The 26478-nt window shown below is 38.8% G+C and overlaps 1 protein-coding gene across 3 annotated transcripts in view; it reads right to left on the bottom strand.

Annotated features, from left to right (window-relative positions):
- LOC138058881 (uncharacterized) overlaps positions 1-21842 on the bottom strand; it is a 35438-nt gene extending 13596 nt beyond the window's left edge. Inside the window, exons 1-6 of one of the 3 annotated variants that reach the window (XM_068904327.1) lie at positions 21558-21842; positions 14822-14876; positions 13638-13703; positions 11846-11968; positions 10115-10206; positions 9715-9783 (exon numbers count right to left, since the gene is read on the bottom strand). In XM_068904327.1, coding sequence (XP_068760428.1) covers positions 9715-9783; positions 10115-10206; positions 11846-11968; positions 13638-13703; positions 14822-14876; positions 21558-21722 — 570 coding nt within the window. In that variant the 5' untranslated portion in view covers positions 21723-21842. Of the gene's footprint in view, positions 1-9714; positions 9784-10114; positions 10207-11845; positions 11969-13637; positions 13704-14821; positions 14877-16445; positions 16541-21557 lie in introns of those variants that run through there. The other 2 variants (XM_068904328.1, XM_068904329.1) reach the window with 2 other exon arrangements.
- Between the last annotated feature and the right edge of the window lie 4636 nt (positions 21843-26478).

The following is a 26478-nucleotide window of genomic DNA, read 5'->3' as shown; positions in this document are numbered from 1 at the left end:
GCTGACAAGATCCTGTAAATAACATGTAAATCGGAAAAGGGAGACTGCAGAGATCCTGTAAACAACATGTAAATCGGAAAAAGGAGACTGCCAGGACCATGTAAATAACACGTACATCGAAAAAGGGAGACTCCCAGAATACTGTAAATAGCATGCAAGACTGCCAGGATCCTGTAAATAACATGTAAATCGAAAAAGGGAGGCTGACAAGATCCTGTAAATAACATGTACATCGGAAAAGGGAGACTGCCAGGATCCTGTAAACAACATGTAAATCGGAAAAAGGAGACTGCCAGGACCATGTAAATAACATGTAAATCGAAAAAGGGAGGCTGCCAGGATCCTGTAAATAAAGTGTAAATCGAAAAAGGGAGGCTGACAAGATCCTGTAAATAACATGTAAATCGGAAAAGGAAGACTGGAGAGATCCTGTAAAAAACATGTAAATCGGAAAAAGGAGACTGCCAGGACCATGTAAATAACACGTACATCGAAAAAGGGAGACTGCCAGGATACTGTAAATAGCTTGCAAGACTGCCAGGATCCTGTAAATAACATGTAAATCGAAAAAGGGAGGCTGACAAGATCCTGTAAATAACATGTACATCGGAAAAGGGAGACTGCCGGGATCCTGTAGACAACATGTAAATCGGAAAAAGGAGACTGCCAGGACCATGTAAATAACATGTAAATCGAAAAAGGGAGGCTGACAAGATCCCGTAGATAACATGTACATCGGAAAAGGAAGACTCCTGGGATCCTGTAAACAACATGTAAATCGGAAAAAGGACACTGCCAGGACCATGTAAATAACATGTAAATTGAAAAAATGAGACTGCCAGGATCCTGTAAATAACATGAAAATCGAAAAAGGGAGGCTGACAAGATCATGCAAATAACATGTACATCGGAAAAAGGAGACTGCCAGGATCCTGTAAATAACGTGTAAGACTGCCAGGAACCTGTAAATAACATGTAAATGAAAAAAGGGAGGCTGACAAGATCCTGTAAATAACATGTAAATCGAAAAAGGGAGGCTGACAAGATCCTGTAAATAACATGTACATCGGAAAAGGGAGACTGCCGAGATCCTGTAAACAACATGTGAATCGGAAAAAGGAGACTGCAAGGACCATGTAAATAACATGTAAATCGAAAAAGGGAGGCTGACAAGATCCCGTAGATGACATGTACATCGGAAAAGGGAGACTGCCGGGATCCTGTAAACAACATGTAAATCGCAAAAAGGAGACTACCAGGACCATGTAAATAACATGTAAATCGAAAAGGGGAGACTGCCAGGATCCTGTAAATAACATGTAAATCGAAAAAGGGAGGCTGACAAGATCCTGTAAATTACATGTAAATCGAAGAAGAGAGGCTGACAAGATCCTGTAAATAACATGTACATCGGAAAAGGGAGACTGCCGGGATCCTGTAAACAACATGTAAATTGGAAAAAGGAGACTGCCAGGACCATGTAAATAACATGTAAATCGAAAAAGGGAGGCTGCCAGGATCCTGTAAATAAAGTGTAAATCGAAAAAGGGAGGCTGACAAGATCCTGTAAATAACATGTAAATCAGAAAAGGGAGACTGCAGAGATCCTGTAAACAACATGTAAATCGGAAATAGGAGACTGCCAGGACCATGTAAATAACACGTACATTGAAAAAGGGAGACTGCCAGGATACTGTAAATAGCATGCAAGACTGCCAGGATCCTGTAAATAACATGTAAATCGAAAAAGGGAGGCTGACAAGATCCTGTAAATAACATGTACATCGGAAAAGGGAGACTGCCGAGATCCTGTAAACAACATGTAAATCGGAAAAAGGAGACTCCCAGGACCATGTAATTAACATGTAAATCGAAAAAGGGAGGCTGACAAGATCCCGTAGATAACATGTACATCGGAAAAGGGAGACTGCCGGGATCCTGTAAACAACATGTAAATCGCAAAAAGGACACTGCCAGGACCATGTAAATAACATGTAAATCGAAAAAATGAGACTGCCAGGATCCTGTAAATAACATGTAAATCGAAAAAGGGAGGCTGACAAGATCCTGTAAATAACATGTAAATCGAAAAAGGGAGGCTGACAAGATCCTGTAAATAACATGTAAATCGAAAAAGGGAGGCTGACAAGATCATGTAAATAACATGTACATCGGAAAAGGGAGACTGCCAAGATCCTGTAAACAACATGTAAATCGGAAAAAGGAGACTGCCAGGACCATGTAAATAACATGTAAATCGAAAAAGGGAGGCTGACAAGATCCCGTAGATAACATGTACATCGGAAATAGGGAGACTGCCGGGATCCTGTAAACAACATGTAAATCGGAAAAAGGAGACTGCCAGGACCATGTAAATTACATGTAAATCGAAAAGGGGAGACTGCCAGGATCCTGTAAATAACATGTAAATCGAAAAAGGGACGGTGACAAGATCCTGTAAATAACATGTAAATCGGAAAAGGGAGACTGCCGAGATCCTGTAAACAACATGTAAATCGGAAAAAGGAGACTGCCAGGACCATGTAAATAACACGTAAATAGAAAAAGGGAGACTGCCAGGATCCTGTAAATAGCATGTAAGACTGCCAGGATCCTGTAAATAACATGTAAATCGAAAAAGGGAGGCTGACAAGATCCTGTAAATAACGTGTACATCGGAAAAGGGAGACTGCCGAGATCCTGTAAACAACATGTAAATCGGAAAAAGGAGACGCCAGGATCATGTAAATACCATGTAATTAAATCGAAAAAGGGAGACTGCCAGGATCCTGTAAATAACATGTAAGACTGCCAGGATCCTGTTAATAACATGTAAATCGAAAAAGAGAGGCTGACAAGATCCTGTAAATAACATGTACATCGGAAAAGGGAGACTGCCGAGATCCTGTAAAGAACATGTCAATCGCAAAAAGGAGACTGCCGGGACTATGTAAATAACATGTAAATCGAAAAAGGAAGACTGCCAGGATCCTGTAAATAACATGTAAATCGAAAAAGGGAGGCTGACAAGATCGTGTAGATAACATGTAAATCGGAAAAGAGAGACTGCCGAGATCCTGTAAACAACATGTAAATCGGAAAAGGGATATTGCCAGGACCATGTAAATAACAAGAAAATCGAAAAAGGGAGACTGCCAGGATCGTGTAAATAAAGTGTAAATCGAAAAACGGAGGCTGACAAGATCCTGTAAATAACATGTAAATCGGAAAAAGGAGACTGCCAGGACCATGTAAATAACACGTAAATCGAAAAAGGAAGACTGCCAGGATCCTGTAAATAGCATGTAAGACTGCCAAGATCCTGTACATAACATGGAAATCGAAAAAGGAAGGCCGACAAGATCCTGTAAATAACATGTAAATCGTATAAGAGAGACTGCCGAGATCCTGTAAACAACATGTAAATCGGAAAAAGGAGACTGCCAGGACCATGTAAATAACATGTAAATCGAAAAAGGAAGGCTGACAAGATCCCGTAGATAACATGTACATCGGAAAAGGGAGACTGCCGGGATCCTGTAAACAACATGTAAATCGGAAAAAAGACACTGCCAGGACCATGTAAATAACATGTAAATCGAAAAAATGAGACTGCCAGGATCCTGTAAATAACATGTAAATCGAAAAAGGGAGGCTGACAAGATCATGTAAATAACATGTACATCGGAAAAGGGAGACTGCCAGGATCCTGTAAATAACGTGTAAGACTGCCAGGATCCTGTAAATAACATGTAAATCGAAAAAGGGAGGCTGACAAGACCCTGTAAATAACATGTAAATCGAAAAAGGGAGGCTGACAAGATCCTGTAAATAACATGTACATCGGAAAAGGGAGACTGCCGAGATCCTGTAAACAACATGTAAATCGGAAAAAGGAGACTGCAAGGACCATGTAAATAACATGTAAATCGAAAGAGGGAGGCTGACAAGATCCCGTAGATAACATGTACATCGGAAAAGGGAGACTGCCTCGATCCTTTAAACAACATGTAAATCGCAAAAAGGAGACTGCCAGGACCATGTAAATAACATGTAAATCGAAAAGGGGAGACTGCCAGGATCCTGTAAATAACATGTAAATCGAAAAAGGGAGGCTGACAAGATCCTGTAAATAACATGTAAATCGAAAAAGAGAGGCTGTTAAGATCCTGTAAATAACATGTACATCGGAAAAGGGAGACTGCCGGGATCCTGTAAACAACATGTAAATCGCAAAAAGGAGACTGCCAGGACCATGTAAATAACATGTAAATCGAAAAAGGGAGGCTGCCAGGATCCTGTAAATAAAGTGTAAATCGAAAAAGGGAGGCTGACAAGATCCTGTAAATAACATGTAAATCGGAAAAGGGAGACTGTAGAGATCCTGTAAACAACATGTACATCGGAAAAGGGAGACAGCCGAGATCCTGTAAACAACATGTAAATCGGAAAAAGGAGACTGCCAGGACCATGTAAATAACATGTAAATTGAAAAAGGGAGGCTGACAAGATCCCGTAGATAACATGTACATCGGAAAAGGGAGACTGCCGGGATCCTGTAAACAACATGTAAATCGGAAAAAGGACACTGCCAGGACCATGTAAATAACATGTACATCGAAAAATTGAGACATCCAGGATCCTGTAAATAACATGTAAATCGAAAAAGGGAGGCTGACAAGATCCTGTAAATAACATGTACATCGGAAAAGGGAGACTGCCGAGATCCTGTAAACAACATGTAAATCGGAAAAAGGAGACTGCCAGGACCATGTAAACAACATGTAAATTGAAAAAGGGAGGCTGACAAGATCCCATAGATAACATGTAAATCGAAAAGGGGAGGCTGACAAGATCCTGTAATTAACATGTACATCGGAAAAGGGAGACTGCCGGGATCCTGTAAACAATTGCAACATGTAAATCGGAAAAAGGAGACTGCCAGGACCATGTAAATAACACGTAAATAGAAAAAGGGAGACTACCAGGATCCTGTAAACAACATGTAAATCGAAAAAGGGAGGCTGACAAGATCGTGTAGATAACATGTAAATCGGAAAAGAGACACTGCCGAGATCCTGTAAACAACATGTAAATCGGAAAAAGGATATTGCCAGGACCATGTAAATAACATGTAAATCGAAAAAGGGAGACTGCCAGGATCCTGTAAATAAAGTGTAAATCGAAAAAGGGAGGCTGACAAAATCCTGTAAATAACATGTACATTGGAAAAGGGAGACTGCCGAGATCCTGTAAACAATATGTAAATCGGAAAAAGGAGAATGCCAGGACCATGTAAATAACACGAAAATCGAAAAAAGGAGACTGCCAGGATCCTGTAAATAGCATGTAAGACTGCCAAGATCCTGTAAATAACATGTAAATCGAAAAAGGGAGGCTGACAAGATCCTGTAAATAACATGTACATCGGAAAAGGGAGACTGCCGAGATCCTGTAAACAATATGTAAATCGGAAAAAGGAGACTGCCAGGACCATGTAAATAACATGTAAATCGAAAAAGGGAGCCTGCCAGGATCCTGTAAATAACATGTAAATCGAAAAAGGGAGGCTGAAAAGATCCTGTAAATAACATGTACATCGGAAAAGGGAGACTGCCGAGATCCTGTAAACAACATGTAAATCGGAAAAAGGAGACTGCCAGGACCATGTAATTAACATGTAAATCGAAAAAGGGAGGCTGACAAGATCCTGTAGATAACATGTACATCGGAAAAGAGAGACTGCCGGGATCCTGTAAACAACATGTAAATCGGAAAAAGGACACTGCCAGGTCCATATAAATAACATGTATATCGGAAAAGGGAGACTGCCGGGATCCTGTAAACAACATGTAAATCGGAAAAGGGAGACTGCCAGGACCATGTAAATAACATGTATATCGGAAAAGGGAGACTGCCGAGATCCTGTAAACCACCTGTAAATCGGAAAAAGGAGACTGCCAGGACCATGTAATTAACATGTAAATCGAAAAAGGGAGGCTGACAAGATCCTGTAGATAACATGTACATCGGAAAAGAGAGACTGCCGGGATCCTGTAAACAACATGTAAATCGGAAAAAGGACACTGCCAGGTCCATGTAAATAACATGTAAATCGAAAAATTGAGACTGCCAGGATCCTGTAAATAACATGGAAATCGAAAAAGGGAGGCTGACAAGATCCTGTAAATAACATGTACATCGGAAAAGGGAGACTGCCGGGATCCTGTAAACAACATGTAAATCGGAAAAGGGAGACTGCCAGGACCATGTAAATAACATGTATATCGGAAAAGGGAGACTGCCGAGATCCTGTAAACCACCTGTAAATCGGAAAAAGGAGACTGCCAGGACCATGTAAATAACACGTAAATAGAAAAAGGGAGACTGCCAGGATCCTGTAAATAGCATGTAAGACTGCCAGGATCCTGTAAATAACATGTAAATCGAAAAAGGAAGGCTGACTAGATCCTGTAAATAACGTTTACATCGGAAAAGGGAGACTGCCGAGATCCTGTAAACAACATATAAATCGGAAAAAGGAGACTGCCAGGATCATGTAAATACCATGTAATTAAATCAAAAAAGGGAGACTGCCAGGATCCTGTAAATAACATGTAAGACTGCCAAGATCTTGTTAATAACATGTAAATCGAAAAAAAGAGGCTGACAAGATCCTGTAAATTACATGTAAATCGGAAAAAGGGAGACTGCCGAGATCCTGTAAATAACATGTAAATCGAAAAAGGGAGGCTGACAAGATCCTGTAAATAACATGAACATCGGAAAAGGGAGACTGCCGGGATCCTGTAAACAACATGTAAATCGAAAAAGGGAGACTGCCAGGACCATGTAAATAACATGTAAATCGGAAAAGGGAGACTGCCGAGATCCTGTAAACAACATGTAAATCGGAAAAAGGAGACTGCCAGGACCATGTAAATAACACGTAAATAGAAAAAGGGAGACTGCCAGGATCCTGTAAATAGCATGTAAGACTGCCAGGATCCTGTAAATAACATGTAAGACTGCCAGGATCCTGTTAATAACATGTAAATCGAAAAAGAGAGGCTGACAAGATCCTGTAAATAACATGTACATCGGAACAGGGAGACTGCCGAGATCCTGTAAAGAACATGTAAATAGGAAAAAGGAGACTCCCAGGACCATGTAAATAACATGTAAATCGAAAAAGGGAGACTGCCAGGATCCTGTAAATAACATGTAAGACTGCCAGGATCCTGTAATTAAAATGTAAATCGAAAAACAGATCGAGGTTGACAAGATCCTGTAGATAACCTGTACATCGGAAAAGGGAGACTGCCGGGATCCTGTAAACAACATGTAAATCGGAAAAAGGAGGCTGACAAGATCCCGTAGATAACATGTACATCGTTAAAGGAAGACTGCGGGGATCCTGTAAACAACATGTAAATAGGAAAAAGGAGACTGCCGGGACCATGTAAATAACATGTAAATCAAAAAGGGGAGACTGCCAGGATCCTGTAAATAACATGTAAATCGAAAAAGGGAGGCTGACAAGATCCCGTAGATAACATGTACATCGGAAAAGGGAGACTGCCGGGATCCTTTAAACAACATGTAAATCGAAAAAAGGAGACTGCCAGGAACATGTAAATAACATGGAAATCGAAAAAGGGAGACTGCCAGGATCCTTTAAACAACATGTAAATCGGAAAAAGGAGACTGCCAGGACCATGTAAATAACATGGAAATCGAAAAAGGGAGACTGCCAGGATCCTGTAAATAACATGTAAATCGAAAAAGGGAGGCTGACAAGATCCTGTAAATAACATGTACATCGGAAAAGAGAGACTGCCGAGATCCTGTAAACAACATGTAAATCAGAAAAATGAGACTACCAGGACCATGTAAATAACATGTAAATCGAAAAAGGGAGACCGCCAGGATCCTGTAAATAACCGGTAAATCGAAAAAGGGAGGCTGACAAGATCCTGTAAATAACATGTACATCGAAAAAGGGAGACTGCCAGGATCCTGTAAATAACATGTAGACCGAAAAAGGGAGGCTGACAAGATCCTGTAAATAACATGTAAATCGAAAAAGGGAGGCTGACAAGATCCTGTAAATAACATGTAAATCGAAAAAGGGACACTGCCGAGATCCTGTAAATAACATGTAAATCGGAAAAAGGAGACTGCCAGGACCACGTAAATAACACGTAAATAGAAAAAGGGAGACTGCCAGGATCCTCTAAATAGCATGTAAGACTGCCAGGGTCCTGTAAATAACAGGTAAATCGAAAAAGGGAGGCTGACAAGATCCTGTAAATAACGTGTATATCGGAAAAGGGAGACTGCCGAGATCCTGTAAACAACATGTAAATCGGAAGAAGGAGACTGCCAGGATCATGTAAATACCATGTAAATCGAAAAAAGGAGACTGCCAGGATCCTGTAAATAACATGTAAGACTGCCAGGATCCTGTTAATAACATGTAAATCGAAAAAGAGAGGCTGACAAGATCCTGTAAATAACATGTACATCGGAAAAGGGAGACTCCCAAGATCCTGTAAAGAACATGTAAATCGGAAAAAGGAGACTGCCAGGACCATGTACATAACATGTAAATCGAAAAAGGGATACTGCCAGGATCCTGTAAATAACATGTAAGACTGCCAGGATCCTGTAAATAAAATGTAAATCGAAAAAGGGAGGCTGACAAGATCCTGTAGATAACATGTACATCGGAAAAGGGAGACTGCCGGGATCCTGTAAACAACATGTAAATCGGAAAAAGGAGACTGCCAGGACCATGTAAATAACATGTAAATCGAAAAAGGGAGACTGCCAGGATCCTGTAAATAACATGTAAATCGAAAAAGGGAGGCTGACAAGATCCTGTAGATAACATGTAAATCGGAAAAGGGAGACTGCCGAGATCCTGTAAACAACATGTAAATCGGAAAAAGGAGACGCCAGGATCATGTAAATACCATGTAAATCGAAAAAGGGAGACTGCCAGGATCCTGTAAATAACCTGTAAATCGAAAAAGGGAGACTGCCAAGATGCTGTAATAAACATGTAAGTCGAAAGAAAAAGGAAGACTGCTTGGACAATGTAAATAACACGTAAATCGAAAACGGCAGACTGCCAGGATCGGCTGAAACATTAAAGTTTCATGGAAATTTAAATTTACAGGATTGCAGTCATTTACACGTTATTTACAGCATATTTCAAACTAATTTGTTTCACATACTGTAAATTCCTTTGAAATAATTTAAACGATATTTACATGTTCCTCGATTTATACTTCAAGAACATGACCGTGTAAATTATTAGTTACACGTTACTTACATGATCCACACTAACATGTAAATACCTCAGTTTACAAAACCTCAAAGTGTAAATAAATTATAATTTACAAAACATGTAAATCCAGATTTACACTTTGGAAACTGGATTTACATGCCCCTGTAAATTTTCAAGTTTTCCAGTGAATATGGACAAAAATATGTCATTTATTGATCGAAGCTGCACGCGCGGGAAAATGCACGAGCTACGTTACATCCAAATAAGGAAAAACCCCCAGGTCTGAACCACAATTAATCGCTTCAAAGTCATGAGCTTCTGCCGAGGTTGAAAGGTAAAAATAATGTCTAACTTATATTATTGTGCATCCAAATACATTGACAAGGAAAATGAAAACAACATTAAAAACTATCATGTACCTCTATAGCAATATCGTTGTCATATTTATAGTTCAAAGGAGTGAGATTTGCAACGAAAGAAGTCTGGCTCTGAAATAAAAAAAAAGAAATTTGGGAACGTTAGACAAATAAAATTCTTGCGGATTTTGCACAAAATTTTGTCTCTCGACAAATGGTTTCTTTGAGTTTTTGAAATGATAAACCTAGAGCGAGCCAGGCCTATGATATAAACAATTTAAATTTACATGCTTTAACTTCTGATCATCCTTTTTAAAACAAACTTTTCTTTTTTGCTCAAAAGCGAAGGCCCCGTGATTGCGACTACTCCTTTTTCGTTGCTGATGAGGCACTGAGGCTGATCGTTTCGGATGTTGATGTTATCGTGAATGATTTGGGCCGTTCTAAATACTGATCCACTTACTTTCGGTAGTATGTAACAGTCCATATCGCTGCCGAAGTCATTAGTATCCACTTGCAGTCGAAAGACAATATTTTTCCAGGTACCTATGGAATCTAAAAGTTACCCAGAATTGTTAAATAATTCTCTTGTATCCTTCTGATTGAGAGGGTGGACTAAGGAGGGCATTGGGCTGGTAGTGCTGTAGCTACAACATCCTGTTGCTTAATATAAACTCACAATGAAGTTGTTGAAACTACACTGATAACAAATACAAATTGAGCTTTCCACTAAGGTAGTCTTGATCCTAATGAATTTGATGCTTGTTTGTCTTTTAGAGGTACCACTTTAAAAAGGTCTCTGCGGTCCCTGTTGAAGACATTTCATGACCTCAGCTGGGTGTCATGGACTTGGAATTCCAATTGAAAAGGTGGTCTTTTCCCTGCGTAATGTACCTTGAACTCGTAAAATGACTGGAGGTAAATGGCCATTTTATGGTTTATTTTCTCGTAAACAAAAACAATTCAGTTCGACAATTGGACTGAACTACGTTTCTGTGCATGTCGGTGCCATTGTGCACGCCTCGCATGCACCGCTAACAACTTGATCTTGTTGGCAGTTTAAATGTTAGAGTAGCTTTGGTTAACATATTTACTCGTGTGTTATTGGAATGCGGTGGATATTTTTCCATATCTTTCTTGTTATGCGCCAGAAATTGCGAATCATATAAAAACAGTATTACTGAACTAGTGTCCGCACGAGCAATTTTTGCGTGACAACATTTCATCTGAATTTTTACTTCCTGGTGTTGATTACTGCCGAACTTTTATGCGACACAAAAAGACTGGCTAGTCTTTTCAGCAAATACATTTGATTTGCCTCGTGTAAGTGCTACAAAGATTAAAAAAATCATTCTCTTCAGATATTGAAAATGTGTTTGTTTTAACAACTGAATGAAAAAATGTTTGAGGTGTGGTTTTTATCCAAAAGCTGTTTACTTTGAGTGCTCAAAACTGACCGATCGGACTTCAGAAAGTTTGATCCAGGGAAAATTGGCGTCATTTACTCACTAGCTTTACACTTTCAGCGTGTAAATGCGGCTTGTAAGAAAGCAAAACACGAGTTTAAAAGTCTTCCATGACTATATTAACCAAGAACGTGATTATCACCCAAAATCCGAGTTTAAAATTCTGAAAGCCGGAAACTCCCATGCTGCATATCAATTCAGCCGCGTACACACGCATTGCATTCTTAAACTCTTTGACGTCATTTTCTCCTCAAGACTTCAAAGTTGGTAATGGCGGACCATTAAATAGAAAAATTCCAGTCGAAATAAATATGTGTCTTTTTGAAATCAGGGCTTAAACCTTGGGTCACTTAGTGTTTAGTTAACATAGCTTTAAAATCCAAAGAAAAATAGAATTGATTTTTTGGTTATAGAGCCCCTTTCACTGAATTCTGCTATTGTTTGTTGCAAATGTGACACAGGTTTCTTTTGCTCTAAATTACCACTTTATTACGCCGTAAGACCCCGGCAGCTGAACATCTTAAGGACGCGATATAAAAGTTCAAAGAAAACCAAAACAGCGAACAAAACTCAAAACAGAATAAACACGCCATACACTATGTCATGTATGCGCATGTGTGGCCTTATCGGCCCCAGGGCCTATGTGAGCGCATGAAATATGCACTCCGACACACAAGCATCAAGTTTCAATCTAGTTTGCATAGCGTTTGTAGGGATAAATCACTTACCATTCATGGGTGGCCACGTTACATTGAGAAACCAGTCATGGGAGTTTCTATATTGAAAAATGGCTGCATTAATACGTGTCGTATCCGGATGCCATTCCATGGACGGTTCTGGTAAAGGACACACTGCAATGCAACCACAAATACCCCTGAAAACAGTTATTATTACAACTTGAAGAAGGTTGAGCTCTTTGTTCCACATCTTCATCACCATCTTAACGGCGAACGCGGAAACGAAAAAACCCAAAGCTGTGCTAAAGATTCGTTGATAGTGCACGTGGCCTGGTGCAGACAGATTTATCCTTTGTTTCAGGGCACCGTTTCCTCTGAGTCTTTTCTTCTGCTGCTTTCATGGCAGTGTAGAATGGTCTTTTTGGAGAAGAGGCACAACTTCGAACGATACCAGCCCATTTACTGATCTGAGGCATATAATACCCTAATTTTAAGCTTCACACGAATTTCAATGTTTTGACAGTGCGTAATGAGTATTTCCAAAAGAAAACTGGTGGGAAATGGATCCACATGAAGGTCTCTCTTCAAACAAAATTCTCCTGCAATTCTGCTGCATGCGGGCGGAACTTTGAAAAAGTTTAATTTTACAGCTAACATGATGGCAAAAATCTTAATCAGTTTATCAACTTATACCGAGCTGATTTTTATTGTGTACATTCCATCTCGACCCCAGAGCTCTTCTCTTTTGCGCATGTCTGAGGCAGAGAACAGCTCTGGGGAACCCTGAAACAAAGTTTCTTCTCATTGGTTTTCGTGAAGAACAATGAAAAGTGTCTTTGATTGTTGCATCCATGTTAGCACGAGGAGTGAGCAGGCGCCGTAAGGTTCAAATAGCCAATTTTTGGATATAAGAACCCTACGCCGCATGTTCTCCTACATAGATTTTCCCAGAGCCTCGGATCATCCCCCAGACATAAGATGCTAGGCTCTGGTGATGAGAATGTCTGTATATTCTCAAGATTTAATTCACCTTCTATCTGATGATTTTTGTGCAAGCGCTAGCAAAAGCGAAACGTTTATAGTTTTAGAAGGGGTGGCGCAGTGGTGAGAGCACTCACCTCGAGCTCCCACCAATGTGGCCCGGGTTCGATTCCCGGTCCCGGCGTCATGTGGGTTGAGTTTGTTGTTGGTTCTCTCCTTGCTCCGAGAGATTTTTCTCCAGGTACTCCGGTTTTCCCCTCTCCTCAAAAACCAACACTGCCAAATTCCAATTCGATCCGGAATGCGCGGACACATGTTGAACGAGCTCCTGAGCGGTGTCCCGTGAGTAAACAAATTCCATTTCCAAATTCCATCCATTTCCGAAGTATAACTTTAGTTTGCTTTTAGGAAGTATAAGCAACAACATAGCTACCAGACGAAAATTTGACTTTTCCTTATCTTAAAAATATTTTGGGATTATTCCACCTAGTTAACGTTGTATAATATGGGCGAACTACCCTATGATTCGGTTAGAACCAAGGGATTTAAACATAGAGAGTAAACGATTCTATTGCACTCTATGTCATCGAAACATTAACACTTGCTTCAGTACCACAAGTTGTCTCTTTGGAGAGTACAGCAAAAAAAGTGTTTTAATATGCGTGCTGCTCGTACAACACGGTTATTTTCCTTATCCAAAATAATGGTTGTGTCGCTTTCAGTTACTTTTTCAGTTTTTCAGTTGTCGTCATTCTCCTGGATATTTCCCGTCCTTCCGATATTTAATTCACCCATGCAATGTATTTTTAGAGCTTTTGGAGTTTTGTCAGTGGTCTGAAATGAAAGAATTTCGCAAACTTACCAGAGGCTTGTTGAATTCTGTCGATTTGGCGACGATTCATGGCTTTTACATTCCAGATGCGATGAGCTGCCAAAATTAAATGAAACAATAACATTCACTTTCATTTTAAGGGGACTAAAAATCATATAATAAATGTTAAAATTAATAATAATAGTAATAATAATAATAATAATAATAATAATAATAAAAACAATAATAATGATAATAATAACAATAATACATTATGGCGTTAAATTATAAATATAATTAATAATCATTATTATAATTATAATTATATTGCATTAATGATATTATAAAGGGTAACAAATAAGATTTTATATTTGAAGGAAAAACTGCAACGAAGACTGCAATAGAGAAAAACCTCCACTCCTCTGAGCTGAGAAGTTTACGAACAAGGTCAGCCCTCATGCGACTTCAAATCCGCGAATCAATTCCGAGACAATTAAAGTGGTGGAAGGCGGATTGTCTCACCCCTACTTTGATCATAATTGTATAAGAGGTATTTTTTGGAGTTTATGATACCGATCATCATTTGTGAAGATAACAGAAGCTACAAAATTGTCTAAGGATGGATGTTAATATTTCGAAAATAGAGTACTGACAGACCACAACCACTTCCATACGTAGCAAGTCTATCGGCGTTATCTAGTCATGCGGCCAAACTAGTGCCCTGTTGGCGTGTTCTCATTGTTTTCCGAAGAATAATGTTTGATTCTAGCAAGACTACGTTAGGAGACTAATACTGAGTGAATTTCTTGGTTTAAGGATTCCGAATCATACCTGTCTATGCCCAATTGGAGGTCATGCTTAATTAAAAGTTCTGTTGTAGAACTTTAAGGCTCCGTAGTCACGTATCCGGATATTTTTGAGAACGGAGGGCGTTTTGAAAAACCTTCCTTTTTGATTCAGTGACTGAAAAGGCCATATTTGACGAGTGGACGGGAAGCTACTGAACGGAGGGAAAAGTCTTCGTTTCGAAAATATCAGGATACGTGTGGACGGGGGTCAAAACTATTGTATATTACTCAGTTTTTACTCAAGATAGCAAACCTTATCATTTCCTTGTTCGATACTAGTAAATTTTAAATTACACCTTTGTGAAGGCGCAAAATAATTAGTCGGTCTGTAAAAAGAATTTGTTGAAGATTTATGAAAAAATATTCCATCAATTTCAAAATACGCACGTTTTCTTCTAAGGAGGCATTTAAGATGGCATGAAGTGAACACGTCATGATTTATCTGCAAAATAAAACCAAAGCATTTACAGTTTTTTGGTACTCGGAGGATTCATTTTGCATTTTGTATCATGTTTCATTGGCAATCTATATCCCTAATTAACATTTTAGATATGTAGTTCTAGTTCACCTTCATTTAACAATTATTCACTGATACTGAGGTAAATAATAATTATTTTATTACATACCATGCAGGATGAACAACAAACGGACGGAAAAATTTAGTTTTTCTTCCCAAGTCGAAAAGGTTACGCTAACAGGAATCTCACCTACTCGGAATATCATTTCCGATCACTTCGACTTTGATTAAAAAAAAAAAAAGTAATATTGATTAAGAACAATCAGAACGCACAAAAACTGTCTAAGCTGGTGTCGTATATATACTACCAATCATTATAACGTTGGATGTGTGCCTACAACTAGGTGTATCTATCAATAGAGTGCCAACGAGCAAAAAATTGTGTCCCGTGGAGGAAGGGAATTACCCTTCTTTCCCAATATTTTGTGGATTCTAGGTGTATCTTTTGAGAAAGAATAAAAATCAGGTTTGTAGAGGATGTTATTAACTAGTAAGAAATTTTTGTTTTGAAAATCTGAATCATTTACTGACTATATGTTTAATAAATATATTACTAATGTTACGTAACATTTTTTCAACAAGGCCTTGTTTACACGGTACATGGAGCTAAAATTATTTGTTGTAAGTAAGGATTAAAGCTTCCATGTGACGAACGGGGAATTCTCCGTTGTAAATATCTTTCCCTATCTTTCGTAATATATATAAGCTTACCGTAAAATCAGAATCATGAAAGAGTAGCGAGATAAAAACATGACATTATCAAATGCAAATTATTGTAAGTTAGGTAACGTTATGCTGGAGAATAGAGAGTAGGAAAATACAATAGAATAAATGAGGCGGGGATAAACAAAATAATTAACAACATTTTAATAAACAGTTTCGCTGGAATGGAGTCATTTTGAGTGTTCAGCGTCGGTCTCCTTTTCCCTTATTAAAAGCATCTCATAAATAAGGCACTCAAACTTTCCGCGGCATTTCTTTAAGGTGGTATGTGTAAATTGCTCGTGAAGATTGTTGGATCTTTGGTTGTGGTTGTCCTTCAGGTGTTATATAATTCAAACCACACGAATTACATTGAAATTCATACACAACGCATTGTTGGTTTAAAAGTGAGGGCTTTGTTTCTGAGATTCCGAGATTTTCCTACTTGTGAAAACTGGTTGTAATACACGTCGATCGATTTTCTTTCCAAGCTAAGGTCGCTTTAGTTGCCTGCGCAAGAAGTTGGCAGATTTCTGATTTTTGAAAGGCAAGGTTATTCGTACAGGGCTGTCGAATGGCCTAATACGGTTTTGGTTTTTTAGTTCGTGTTTGTTTTGCCTCTTTATGATCAAGTTACTCTCAACAGATTTGCGGCACGCTCGCCGAAGGAGGAACAAGCTGGTTCAAGAACAATGAAAGAACACTCCACTAGAGTACTCTATTGAAGTGCACACAGTTGAAATACCACAAAAAGAACGCAAACGAGCATATAAAACTTTTGATTTTACATACCTTTCACTCTCCCACCTCCCATTCCACAAACCACAGGCGCGGACTGACCTAGCCTCCTTCGCAGCCGAGGCTAGGACTGACCTCGCCGCTCTCTCGAAATTCACATGGAAGCGAGAGCAGCCATGACGTCACAAAGCAAAATTCCCGCGATGTGATTGGCTTATTTTTTCTATTGTTACATTACAATCATTCGAGATTTTTTTTCGCCTGCGCGCAGCTCGATACTTTCGCGCGCGGTTCTATAATGCTGCCGCTTCGTAATCCTAGCCTTTTGGCTTGGATCGCTCGTTGCCAATTACTTGAAAAGTTATTTTTTTACTTCGGAAATAGGTAAATGCTATTAAAATAGTTCTGATGAGTATGACAAAACATTAAAAATGATATTCCCAGCTCATGATAGATCCTGAGCTGGGAAATACAATGACCGAACTGCAGAAAATCTCGGGTTTTCCCCTATTCCCTCTAATAGACAACAAATCAAAGACAACTGGTCACTTGTTAAAAAGGGGAACTGACTGCTGCACTATTTCTTTCGGACTGTTGTACTCAGTGCAAGTTTAGTCAGTTGCTTAGGTGTAGCGTAAAAAAGGAATTTGGCACGACGCAAATTTTATTTTGCTCCAGTATGACCGGTCATTATAATGCTTGTATGCCCCGTTGAACATGGGAAAAACAAGTAAGTTTGTGCAAAGAAAAAAAGAAAAAACAAGCTAGGAAAGAAAAATCAAAACGAAAAACGAAATGCCTTTGATTAGTTTCCCTATAATACAGCCTCAGTTTTTTCGACTGTTGTATTGTGCAAGTCTATAGTTTTTTGTTATTATTATTTTTTATTTTATGCGTTTATTTGCAATTGGGCTTTTCACAGCGACATTTCTAACCCTCTTTATAGGTAAGAAAAGGAAATTGGCACAACTTAAAATTATATTTGCTCCAATAACTTTATGCTTGTAAGCCTCATTGATCATGGAAAGAAAAGAAGATTTTGTTTTGCACAGAAACAAAAAAATCGAACGCCTTTAGTAATAAAGTTTCCCGAAGATGGCATTAAAATGAACATCGGGATAAATTATCTTCGTTTTGAATTAAGGACGTTCGCGCTAATTGTTTCTGCGCAACGTTACTGCGCATGTAACGCGACTGTAATATGTCACGCATTACTTTGAGCATTAGTGAAGTTGAGGTTTTAAAACCTTTGCAAAAACCGTGGTCGGTAAGTCTTGCACAGCGTTGGATCAGAGAAGATCGTGACCAGTCAAAATTGATTTAAAATATTTATGAAAGTCAAGTAGACTACTGCACGACTGATATTCGCGAGGTTTTATCAGTCGTGCACTAGTCTACTTGACTTTCATACAAATTTTTCAAGCATCAGTTAAAATAACATGGAGACAAAAACGCCGAGGAAAAAATTACAGTCCGGCAAAAAAATGGCACATTTATTTCCGAATCATCATGAAACTTCAAAGAGAAGTGAGCGGGAGGATGGAAAAGCTCTGGAAAAGGTAGCTGATCGAGTAGACTAGTGGCTGAAAGTTTGGAAAAGTCGTGGACGAACCGTTGCGTAAATTTAATGTGGCTATTTCTTTTTAATGTTTTTATTATCCTACGAACTTAAGTTCAAAGTAAATGCATGTTTTTAAAGTTCTTTTCCTTTACTTTCGTGAAAATTGAGGAGTATTTTCGTCCTCGTCCGCTTGAATAGTGCGGACCTGCGTGAAGACTATCAGCGATTGAATTTCACAAAAAACACACTCCAGAGGATGAGCATGACGGCAATGGGGAGATATTATACAAAACACCAACCAAATGAAGATGACCCCTGCTTAAAACGTCGTTGCTATGCTCGAAAAAGTGTTTTTTTCGGTAAAAACCTTTCATCTCTTCAACGATCGATCCTCTCTTGGGTTCCAGTCCTTGCCCGACAAGTCACGCAAAAGCGTGACAAACGAACTTTTCCATGAGCTTTGCAAAATCACATCGATCTTACTCGTTCAGATCATCGGTGACCCCTACTTTTTAAATCATTAATCACTTACTTTACTTACTATCTACAAAATATGATGAAATGAAAAAATTCTCACCGTAAGAAGTTATCTTTTTTTAACATTTTCTTTCCTCGTGCTATCGAATTCCGGTAGTGGTTGCAACGGATAGAGCTTACGAAAACTATCGTCGAGGATGAACTCTACTGTTTACCACATCCCCAGCGGCATACAATTATCTAAAAATCTCACTCCTAAAAACCTATGCATGGAAACGTTCACTCCAACAGTTTATTTTTATGATTTTCGATGGATGAGCAGATGAGCCTACATCCCGCTATTATGACCGATTTCTCGAAATTAAGGCATTTTTCCACTGCCATTTTCTCCGAAACAAAGTCGGTGACCCCATTTTTTTTTTCATTTTTGGAGTAAGTACTTTATGACCTAACTCTAGGCGAGAAATGAAGAAAATCTCACCGTAGGAAGATTTTGGCGCGAACGTCCTTAACTTGTATGCAGTTTCGCACTTGCATTTTCGTGGCCTTGAGCGGTAAGTACTTCGTGTCAAGGCAACTCACATTAACATTTAGAATATCTATACATTAAGTATCCCAAACATTCATAAAAGCTAACCGTAGGCCTAATTAGGACTAAAGAAAAGGTTTCTAGGCCTAAGGTTAGCTTTTATGAATGTTTGGGATACTTTCTGTATAGATATTCTAAATGTTAATCTAAATGCTAATGTGAAGTTGGCTTAACACGAAGTACTAACCCCCTTTAGCCTAACGATTTGCCAAACAGGCCGGGACTGAATAAAAAATTAAGGTTGAAACATTCTTGGAAATCCAGTGAGAATTGAGAAACATATTATTGAACTGAATGCGAAGTACTAACTTTTACTACTAGCGTAACTACTAAAGTTTACGTTTTCGTTCCAATCACTATGGTAGCTTCAAAAAGCGTGTAGCTGACGCGGGGTCGGAGGTCATGACAAACACTCACTGAGGAGAAAGCGCTACCTTTGTAACGACATCTGCGAATGGCTAGACTTTCAAGTCTTCTCGGATAAGGACTATAAGCCGAGGTCCCGTCTCATAACCCTTGGGTATATATTCTGTGGGACGTTAAAGAACCCACACACCATTCGAGAAGAGTAGGGCATGGAGTTCCCGGTGTTGGGGTTCCTCTCCCCTGCCTCTCCATGAATTGTGGGGAATAGATTAAATTAAATTAAATTTTAAAAGGAGCCCGCAGCGCTGAATTTCGGAATGGCTAGGATAGCTGAAAATGTCTGGCACGCGCTCCGCTAAAACAATCTTCCAGCCGTTTTCTCCGAGATCGCCGCTGGAAATGAGAAAATGATTTTTTTTTTCTAGACGAAGACAATCGTCGACTTTTATGAATAGGCCCTTCGAGGCAATCCAAATAGAGTTCTGTTGTCAACAGTCTTCGAATTCTTCTGGTTAACCTTTTAATGCAGCATAGACATTGAACTTTCGTTTCCTATCATTATAAAAACAATGTTTTTTTCTCTTTCCAACAGGACAGTTTCACGCCTTTATTGCTGTTTCGGATTGTTATTCCTATCGAAACGTTCAAGAATGTAGATATTAATATTCCTTTAAACTTGGCGGACTGAGGGATTAAGTGCATCCGGCCAAATGTGAACATTTCTTCCATTTGACCGGTTGCGTATGTTTTTCCTGGTTATCCAATAATTAAATGTCACAGCTCCCAGCCTGAGTTTAAATTACAAGAATTGGACTCTCTTAGATCTGTTACAAGTCCCTCTGAAAATAAGAGATTTCGAAATCTTGGTGCCGTTAACCGCGGTACTGATATGCAGGTTACTGCTTAGAAACAGTAGTCCAACCACTCTTGTTCCATATTTCACTAGTCAAAATTTTGCCGCTCGATAAGTCCTAGAGAGGGATATTATCGGCCATTTATTAACTAACTGAAATAATAACTAATAAACTGAAGTATATTTACGAAAGCCAACAGTCATTTATATTGGTTTGAAACCTCGATTTTGGCCAGTTTCCGAGGTATTGAAATCTTGAAACAAAGGTTTTATGGGCCATTGGCTTCTTCTAGAAAGAGAAGTGCTTTGAATATTGCTGGAGGGGTTTTTTAGAATTCAAACAAAGTGAGACGAAACAAGAACATAGGGCCTTTTGCTTCAGGATTTTTATCAGAATAATCGGTATAAGGCGTCAAAATCTTAAAAAGAAAATTACCACCTCCTTAAAAATTAAAATGGAAATGTAATTGGTCCAACCGCAGTGAACATTTAAAAGTATTTTTTTAATGAGGAAATTACTCTTCGCACTGTTGCAAATGCTAATATTGAAACAGAGATGTCATCATGATAAAGCAGTAAATGGAATTAGTTGATCATAAATAAAAGAAAGATTTCTAACATTCTGATACAGCAAGGCAAAGAGCTCTTTTTTCCTACGAATTTTGCGGGCTATATCTAGGGGTGCGTACGATTGGGAAATACGGATTTAGATCTTAAAATCTGGATTTTCGGATTTCCAATCGAACACAAAATCTGAAAACTGATTTCGTCGCAGATTCACTAATTGAAAATCCATGTCGGGTAAGGATTTCAATTAACAAAATCCGTCGCGAAATCCGTTTTCGGATTTTGTGTTCGATTGGAAATCCGAAAATCCAGATTTTAAGATCTAAATCCAGATTTCCCAATCGAACGTACCCTAAATCTTTTTCAACTATTTTCCATAGTTTACCCGGAGAAGTACTTTTTCAAGTGCAAGCAAAGCAAATACTAAACCTAATCTCGTGTAGATCAATTTTTGAAACGTAATCACTAAGTCTGGTTAAACCAAAATGGCAAGTTTGCGAGTAAACAAGTTACATGAGCAATACGATATCTTTATACATTTTTTCTGGGCGTGATCGATTCGAAAAACTATGCATCCCTTTCAATGCTATTCTTAACCTTTTTGAGGTCTCTTGTTTTAACTTAATCTGTCTACGCAAGCCCTCATCTTTAGGCTTTGGGTAAAGTAGTCGTACATACGCTCGTTAATTCCGATTTTTGCTGCCAAATGACATACATGTACAATATTCAGTAAGGGCATCAGCGGCAATTTACCTGTGATTCTCTTTGTAGGCCCTCTCCTTGAGCTAGTCGGCGACATTCGCGAAGACAGAAGGTACGTGGTGTTAAAAGCCTGTCTGCCTTTGCTTCAATCCACACCACAAAGATCATAGCACAACATAATGGCTCCAAAACGGTCTTCTTCGTTTTTGCAGGCATTTTTCACTCAAACGGTACGCGCGCGACAAGCGTGCTGCATCATTTATCTATATTTTCTTATTTGATGCTATTGTGAGCAATTTGTAGAAATATCGACAAAGGACGTCATCTTGAGTGTCAAATGCGCAGATTCGATTATTTTCTGTTTAATGAACCGAAAAGCATGCATAATACGCATTGTTAATGCTCGATTAGATGAATTTATTCCCACGTATCGGTTAGTAAATTACAGGGACCTTGATCCCCCGTGAAAGGAGGGGGGAGTAACCAGTATGCCTATTGTCCCTTTTACGGGGGTGTTCTTATCATTTGGGGGCGAGATAAAAATTCCATATGTTTACCTGTTACTTCAGAATTTTTTTTTTTTTTTTCCACTTTAAAGGCTGCCAGCGAGGTGATGAATTAGCTCTTTTCTTTTACAATACACAGGAAAAAAATTGCAGAATATTAATGTAGACGTTTGTTGATTACACATTATTCTATGATTGTCACGAGCCCATGACTGTGTGCTTACAACTTTATTGTACCTTTGGAACGGCGTTTTTACCGACCGAGTTATTTTTAGACTGATTTTTTCCTCAAAACCAGGCCTTTCCAGCCGATAATAAGTCATGAATACGAAATTATCACCCAATGGTTACTCGTGCAAGGCAACTCGTCTAAAAATAGCTTGATCTATGAAAATGCAGTCATAGCCCTGGGAAACAGCTTCAATATTTACTTCAACATCCGTTCGACTTTGTTGAACGATGTTCATCGATGTTGACTGCTGGAGTGGGCAAATGGTTTTAATACATCATCAACATTTGATCCAACAAAGCTCACGAGAGGCCTTGTATTCAGTCACAGGCTGCAGCCGCGATTGTTACTGTGAACACGGAGTTTTTACTATGGATGCGGATATAGATACGTCATTGAGGGACCGCGCATGCCCAACAATAGGGAGCCTTAGCAACGACGACGGAAAAGTCGCAAGTGTCTGTCATGTGATCAGCACTCGTTTCGCAAATGCAGATACAGTGAACTTCTGACCTTTTGGTTCAAACTCTTCGTCAAAAACGAGATGCTTCTGTGAAGCATACACTGGGTTGCCTGTGGTACGTGCTTCAGAAAATCAGAAGGCACTGAATTGTGTGGTATTGAAATACAGCATTCCAGTCTCTGAAGAATAACAAATAAAAGAGAAGCGAGAAACATTAGCTTCTGGGCTGACATGTTGATAATTTTCAAGTTCCCTCACAACTTCTTTTCACCACAAGTGTGCCCTCTGAGCATCTGAAAGCTTTGTAATATTAAACTTCACTGAAGTCAACCCCTGTTTCGCGGGGTTAGTGTTAGGATGGGAGACCAAAACAATAAACCCCTCATAAAAAACAGAAACATCTGACCGAAAATACTATTAACGCTAACAAATGCGAACTCAGCAAGGTACAGATTCTGTTAGCTTGCTTTATGCAAAACAAATATTGATGAAAAAGCAAATAACTATTGATACACAGTTTTCAGAAAGAGCAGACGGAAGTTTCCCAGACGGTCGATCGAGAATAAAATATTTACGACATGAAAACAACATTAATTTTGAACCGTGAGTATAGAATATAAAAAGTTACGATCAGCGACAAACATTTTGGGAGATTTTTGCTACGTTCAAGTAAATTGCAAAATCGAAAGTGACATGGCCGGAATTCAGCGGGCGCCGTGATTAAGTTACCGCGGCATGTTTACTCGCCAAACAGTGAAGCATCTGTGTCAAATGATGGCAAGATACCGGGTTTTTGTAAGTTTCTTTTTCTGTCAAGTGTTATAAAGTTTGTCAATGAAAAGAGCGAAGTCAAAACAAAGATCACAATCGCCCAACTCTTGTTTATGCAAAGTCAAAATTTACTCTCCAAGACGCGTACGACGTTATTTATCACCAGGTAATTCCATCATTTTGGAAATAGCAGCTACTTTATTATTCATCTGCGTCACAAAGTTTCACTGATTTTGGGGCTCATTTTGTTGAAACTCAAGCACGCTTCCAACAGGCCTGTGAACCCTTCCTGCTTACAGAGCAATACTGAAAAACTTCTCCCATATCACATTTGAACCTTAAGCTCGAAAATTCAATACACAACATGATATTATAATTCACAAAGGCAGAAAATACCACAGAATCCTTTTCCAGCGAAATATTTATTGAAACAAACAACATATTTGCTCTTAGAGGCGAAAACCTCCTCCTATTTCATTGCGTGCGTGAAGGCAAGAAACTCAATCGTGTCAAATTACGTACTTCAGGTAAATACAGCTCACTTTGATTTCGTCTCGACGGGCGATAGATTGTTGTAGAAGGCCAGTGCTCGTCGCTTTTGAGATTCCTGCCTATTTTATCCAACTGACTTTCCATTATTGAGCTCCGTAAGGGTATATTTTGTTTAAGGATCCACTAAAACGCCATTCGCGTTACATGACTTTCGACGCCATTGCAGGCTAAGTTAATGATTCTACTGTGTCCACCAGAGAAATCTACGCAGTTCCACTACCCTCTCGATCCTAAGAAAATACTCGCAGAAGGCTCTATCCACAAAGACACCACTTACCAGGGGAGTGACAGGCAAGACTTTTACCGACACGGAAAGAAAAAAAAACTAAAAAAAAGAAAAAAAAGAAAACAAACAAACTAAACGCAGACCTCGACTGGGTTTGCCATAAGGCAATACCCAGTAAAAATACCATTGTATCGAGTTGTATCTAAGAAAAGTGTTAGCGAATGCGAATAATTAAGTTAAATATCGTCACATTCTACGAAGAGCTTGTATTTTCGATTTTCAAATTCTGCACTTTCAATTCAATCAATCAGCCCGTGTTTTATTCTTCGTTTTGAATTCAGGATTTGGCCTTCCGAAGTCTTGAATTCAGGATTTTGGCCCTCAAAAATCTTGAATTCAGGATTTTGGAAACTTAACTCTAACTCTAGTCAGGGGCACCCAACGTTAATTTTCCGAAAATATCTGTTCAGAAGACGATTTGAGATCTTAGTACTAGAATTTTCGGAACATTTGTTGTAAAATTTCTTGCTTGCTTGCCTGTCCTAGGATTTTCGAACGTCTAAAAAATGGTATAATTGCCCATTTTTAACGGATTTTTGCCCTAATAAGGTCACCTAGAATTTTCGGGAGCCTTCTTCTGGCTGAAATTTTCGAAAAGGTAAGTTTTGATCCCTACGATTTTCGGATCACTACTAGACTTTCAACTAGGAAATCCGAACAGATGAAAAATTTTTAGGGGATAAAAATGTACCTATAACTATCGTTTAAATACTAAAATACGTTTAACAATGCTATGTCTAAGTGGTTTTGAACTATATTCTCGTTGCACTTACGGCGAAAATAAAAGTGCTTGTCGTCGCTCAGTAGTGCATTCTATTCTTAAGATGCTCGTCTCTGAGCATACAAGCTCACACATTTGTAATTTAGTAATTTGAAATATGTTCACTATACCTAATTTAGTAAATAGAGGTCTGCCATGATTTCGCCAGCCTGATTGTGTGATGCCTAAGTACTCTTTTCTTTAGCAGTCATTAAACAACTAATTTAGTCAAGTAGGTACTTCCCCGTGCAGTACGACAGACGTGAATAAATTAAACTATAATTCTGAAACATTATAAAATATTCAAGGTGGAGATAGGAACGAACTTTGTAAATATAAATAATACCAAAACATTTAGATTCCGAAGTGCATGTTCCCTCCTTCTTCCAGCTGGTAGGGACAAAATACTCCTTATTCCAAAATGGCGACCATTTTATTATTCTTTTGTTCGCTAGCAAATTAGCTCTTGTTGCCACGTTCAAGGTGAAATATTCTTTTGAATTTTCAGCTTAAGAAGCTGTACAACAAATTCGGATCCAGGTCAATCAGTAAAAACACCTGTCTTTGTCTTAAATGATGTGTTATTCGACAGATAAGAAAGCAATGGAAACGAAAAGAAAAGCAAGAGAACCCTTTTTATTTCTTCAAACAGATGACTTCAGTTTATGTAGGGATGACATAAGCCTGAGCCGGATCGAACGATGTAAGCTTACTAAAGTTTAAAATTTACCTCTTTACAACTTGAGCTTTAGTACGTAAACTTTAAAGGGGCTAGGTCATGCAATTTTAGGCAATTTCAGCACTGATCACTGATTGAATGGTCATAAAATTAACTAAAATATCAAAATAACTGTTCAAAACTATAGAAGAACTCTAACAAAACACAGGGAAGCCAAGAAGGGACATGGATGGACAAAATTGGAGAGGATTGAAATGGATTGAATTTGGGTAAATTTGAAAAACGTCGGCCCACCTTTTTTTCAAATTTATATCAGTCTACATCAAAATGTCATTTACACAGCTGGAAAATCATTCTCAGTTGTTATGTGGCCGTGATTTTGCAAATGAAAGACTCTTGCTCTGCCAATTTGACGTTTAGAGCTCATAATTAACAAAATGAAACAAACTTACCTAAAATAGCGTGACCTAGCCCCTTTAAGCAGAATCGTTCAAACGTTTCATCCAAAACCGCAGCTCATCATTTTTTAACACCGATGACCTTCTGGCACTTAAAGAAGAACCAGGAATGTATTCGATCGTTCATTTTCTCCTTCCCTGCTAAAAAATATCGGATGTTTTATCCTACAACGCGTCGATGTCATGTTGGGCCGTTAACTCGACCCAGGTTGGCCGCCATGCATGCATTTGTGAATTCCGTGTATACTCCTTGATGCCATGTATTAAC

The sequence above is a fragment of the Montipora capricornis genome, chromosome 8 (assembly GCF_036669925.1).
Source record: "Montipora capricornis isolate CH-2021 chromosome 8, ASM3666992v2, whole genome shotgun sequence".
NCBI classification, from domain to species: Eukaryota; Metazoa; Cnidaria; class Anthozoa; order Scleractinia; family Acroporidae; genus Montipora; species Montipora capricornis.
The sequence above is the reverse complement of the archived record's forward strand: the minus strand, read 5'-3'. Positions and strand labels throughout refer to the sequence as shown.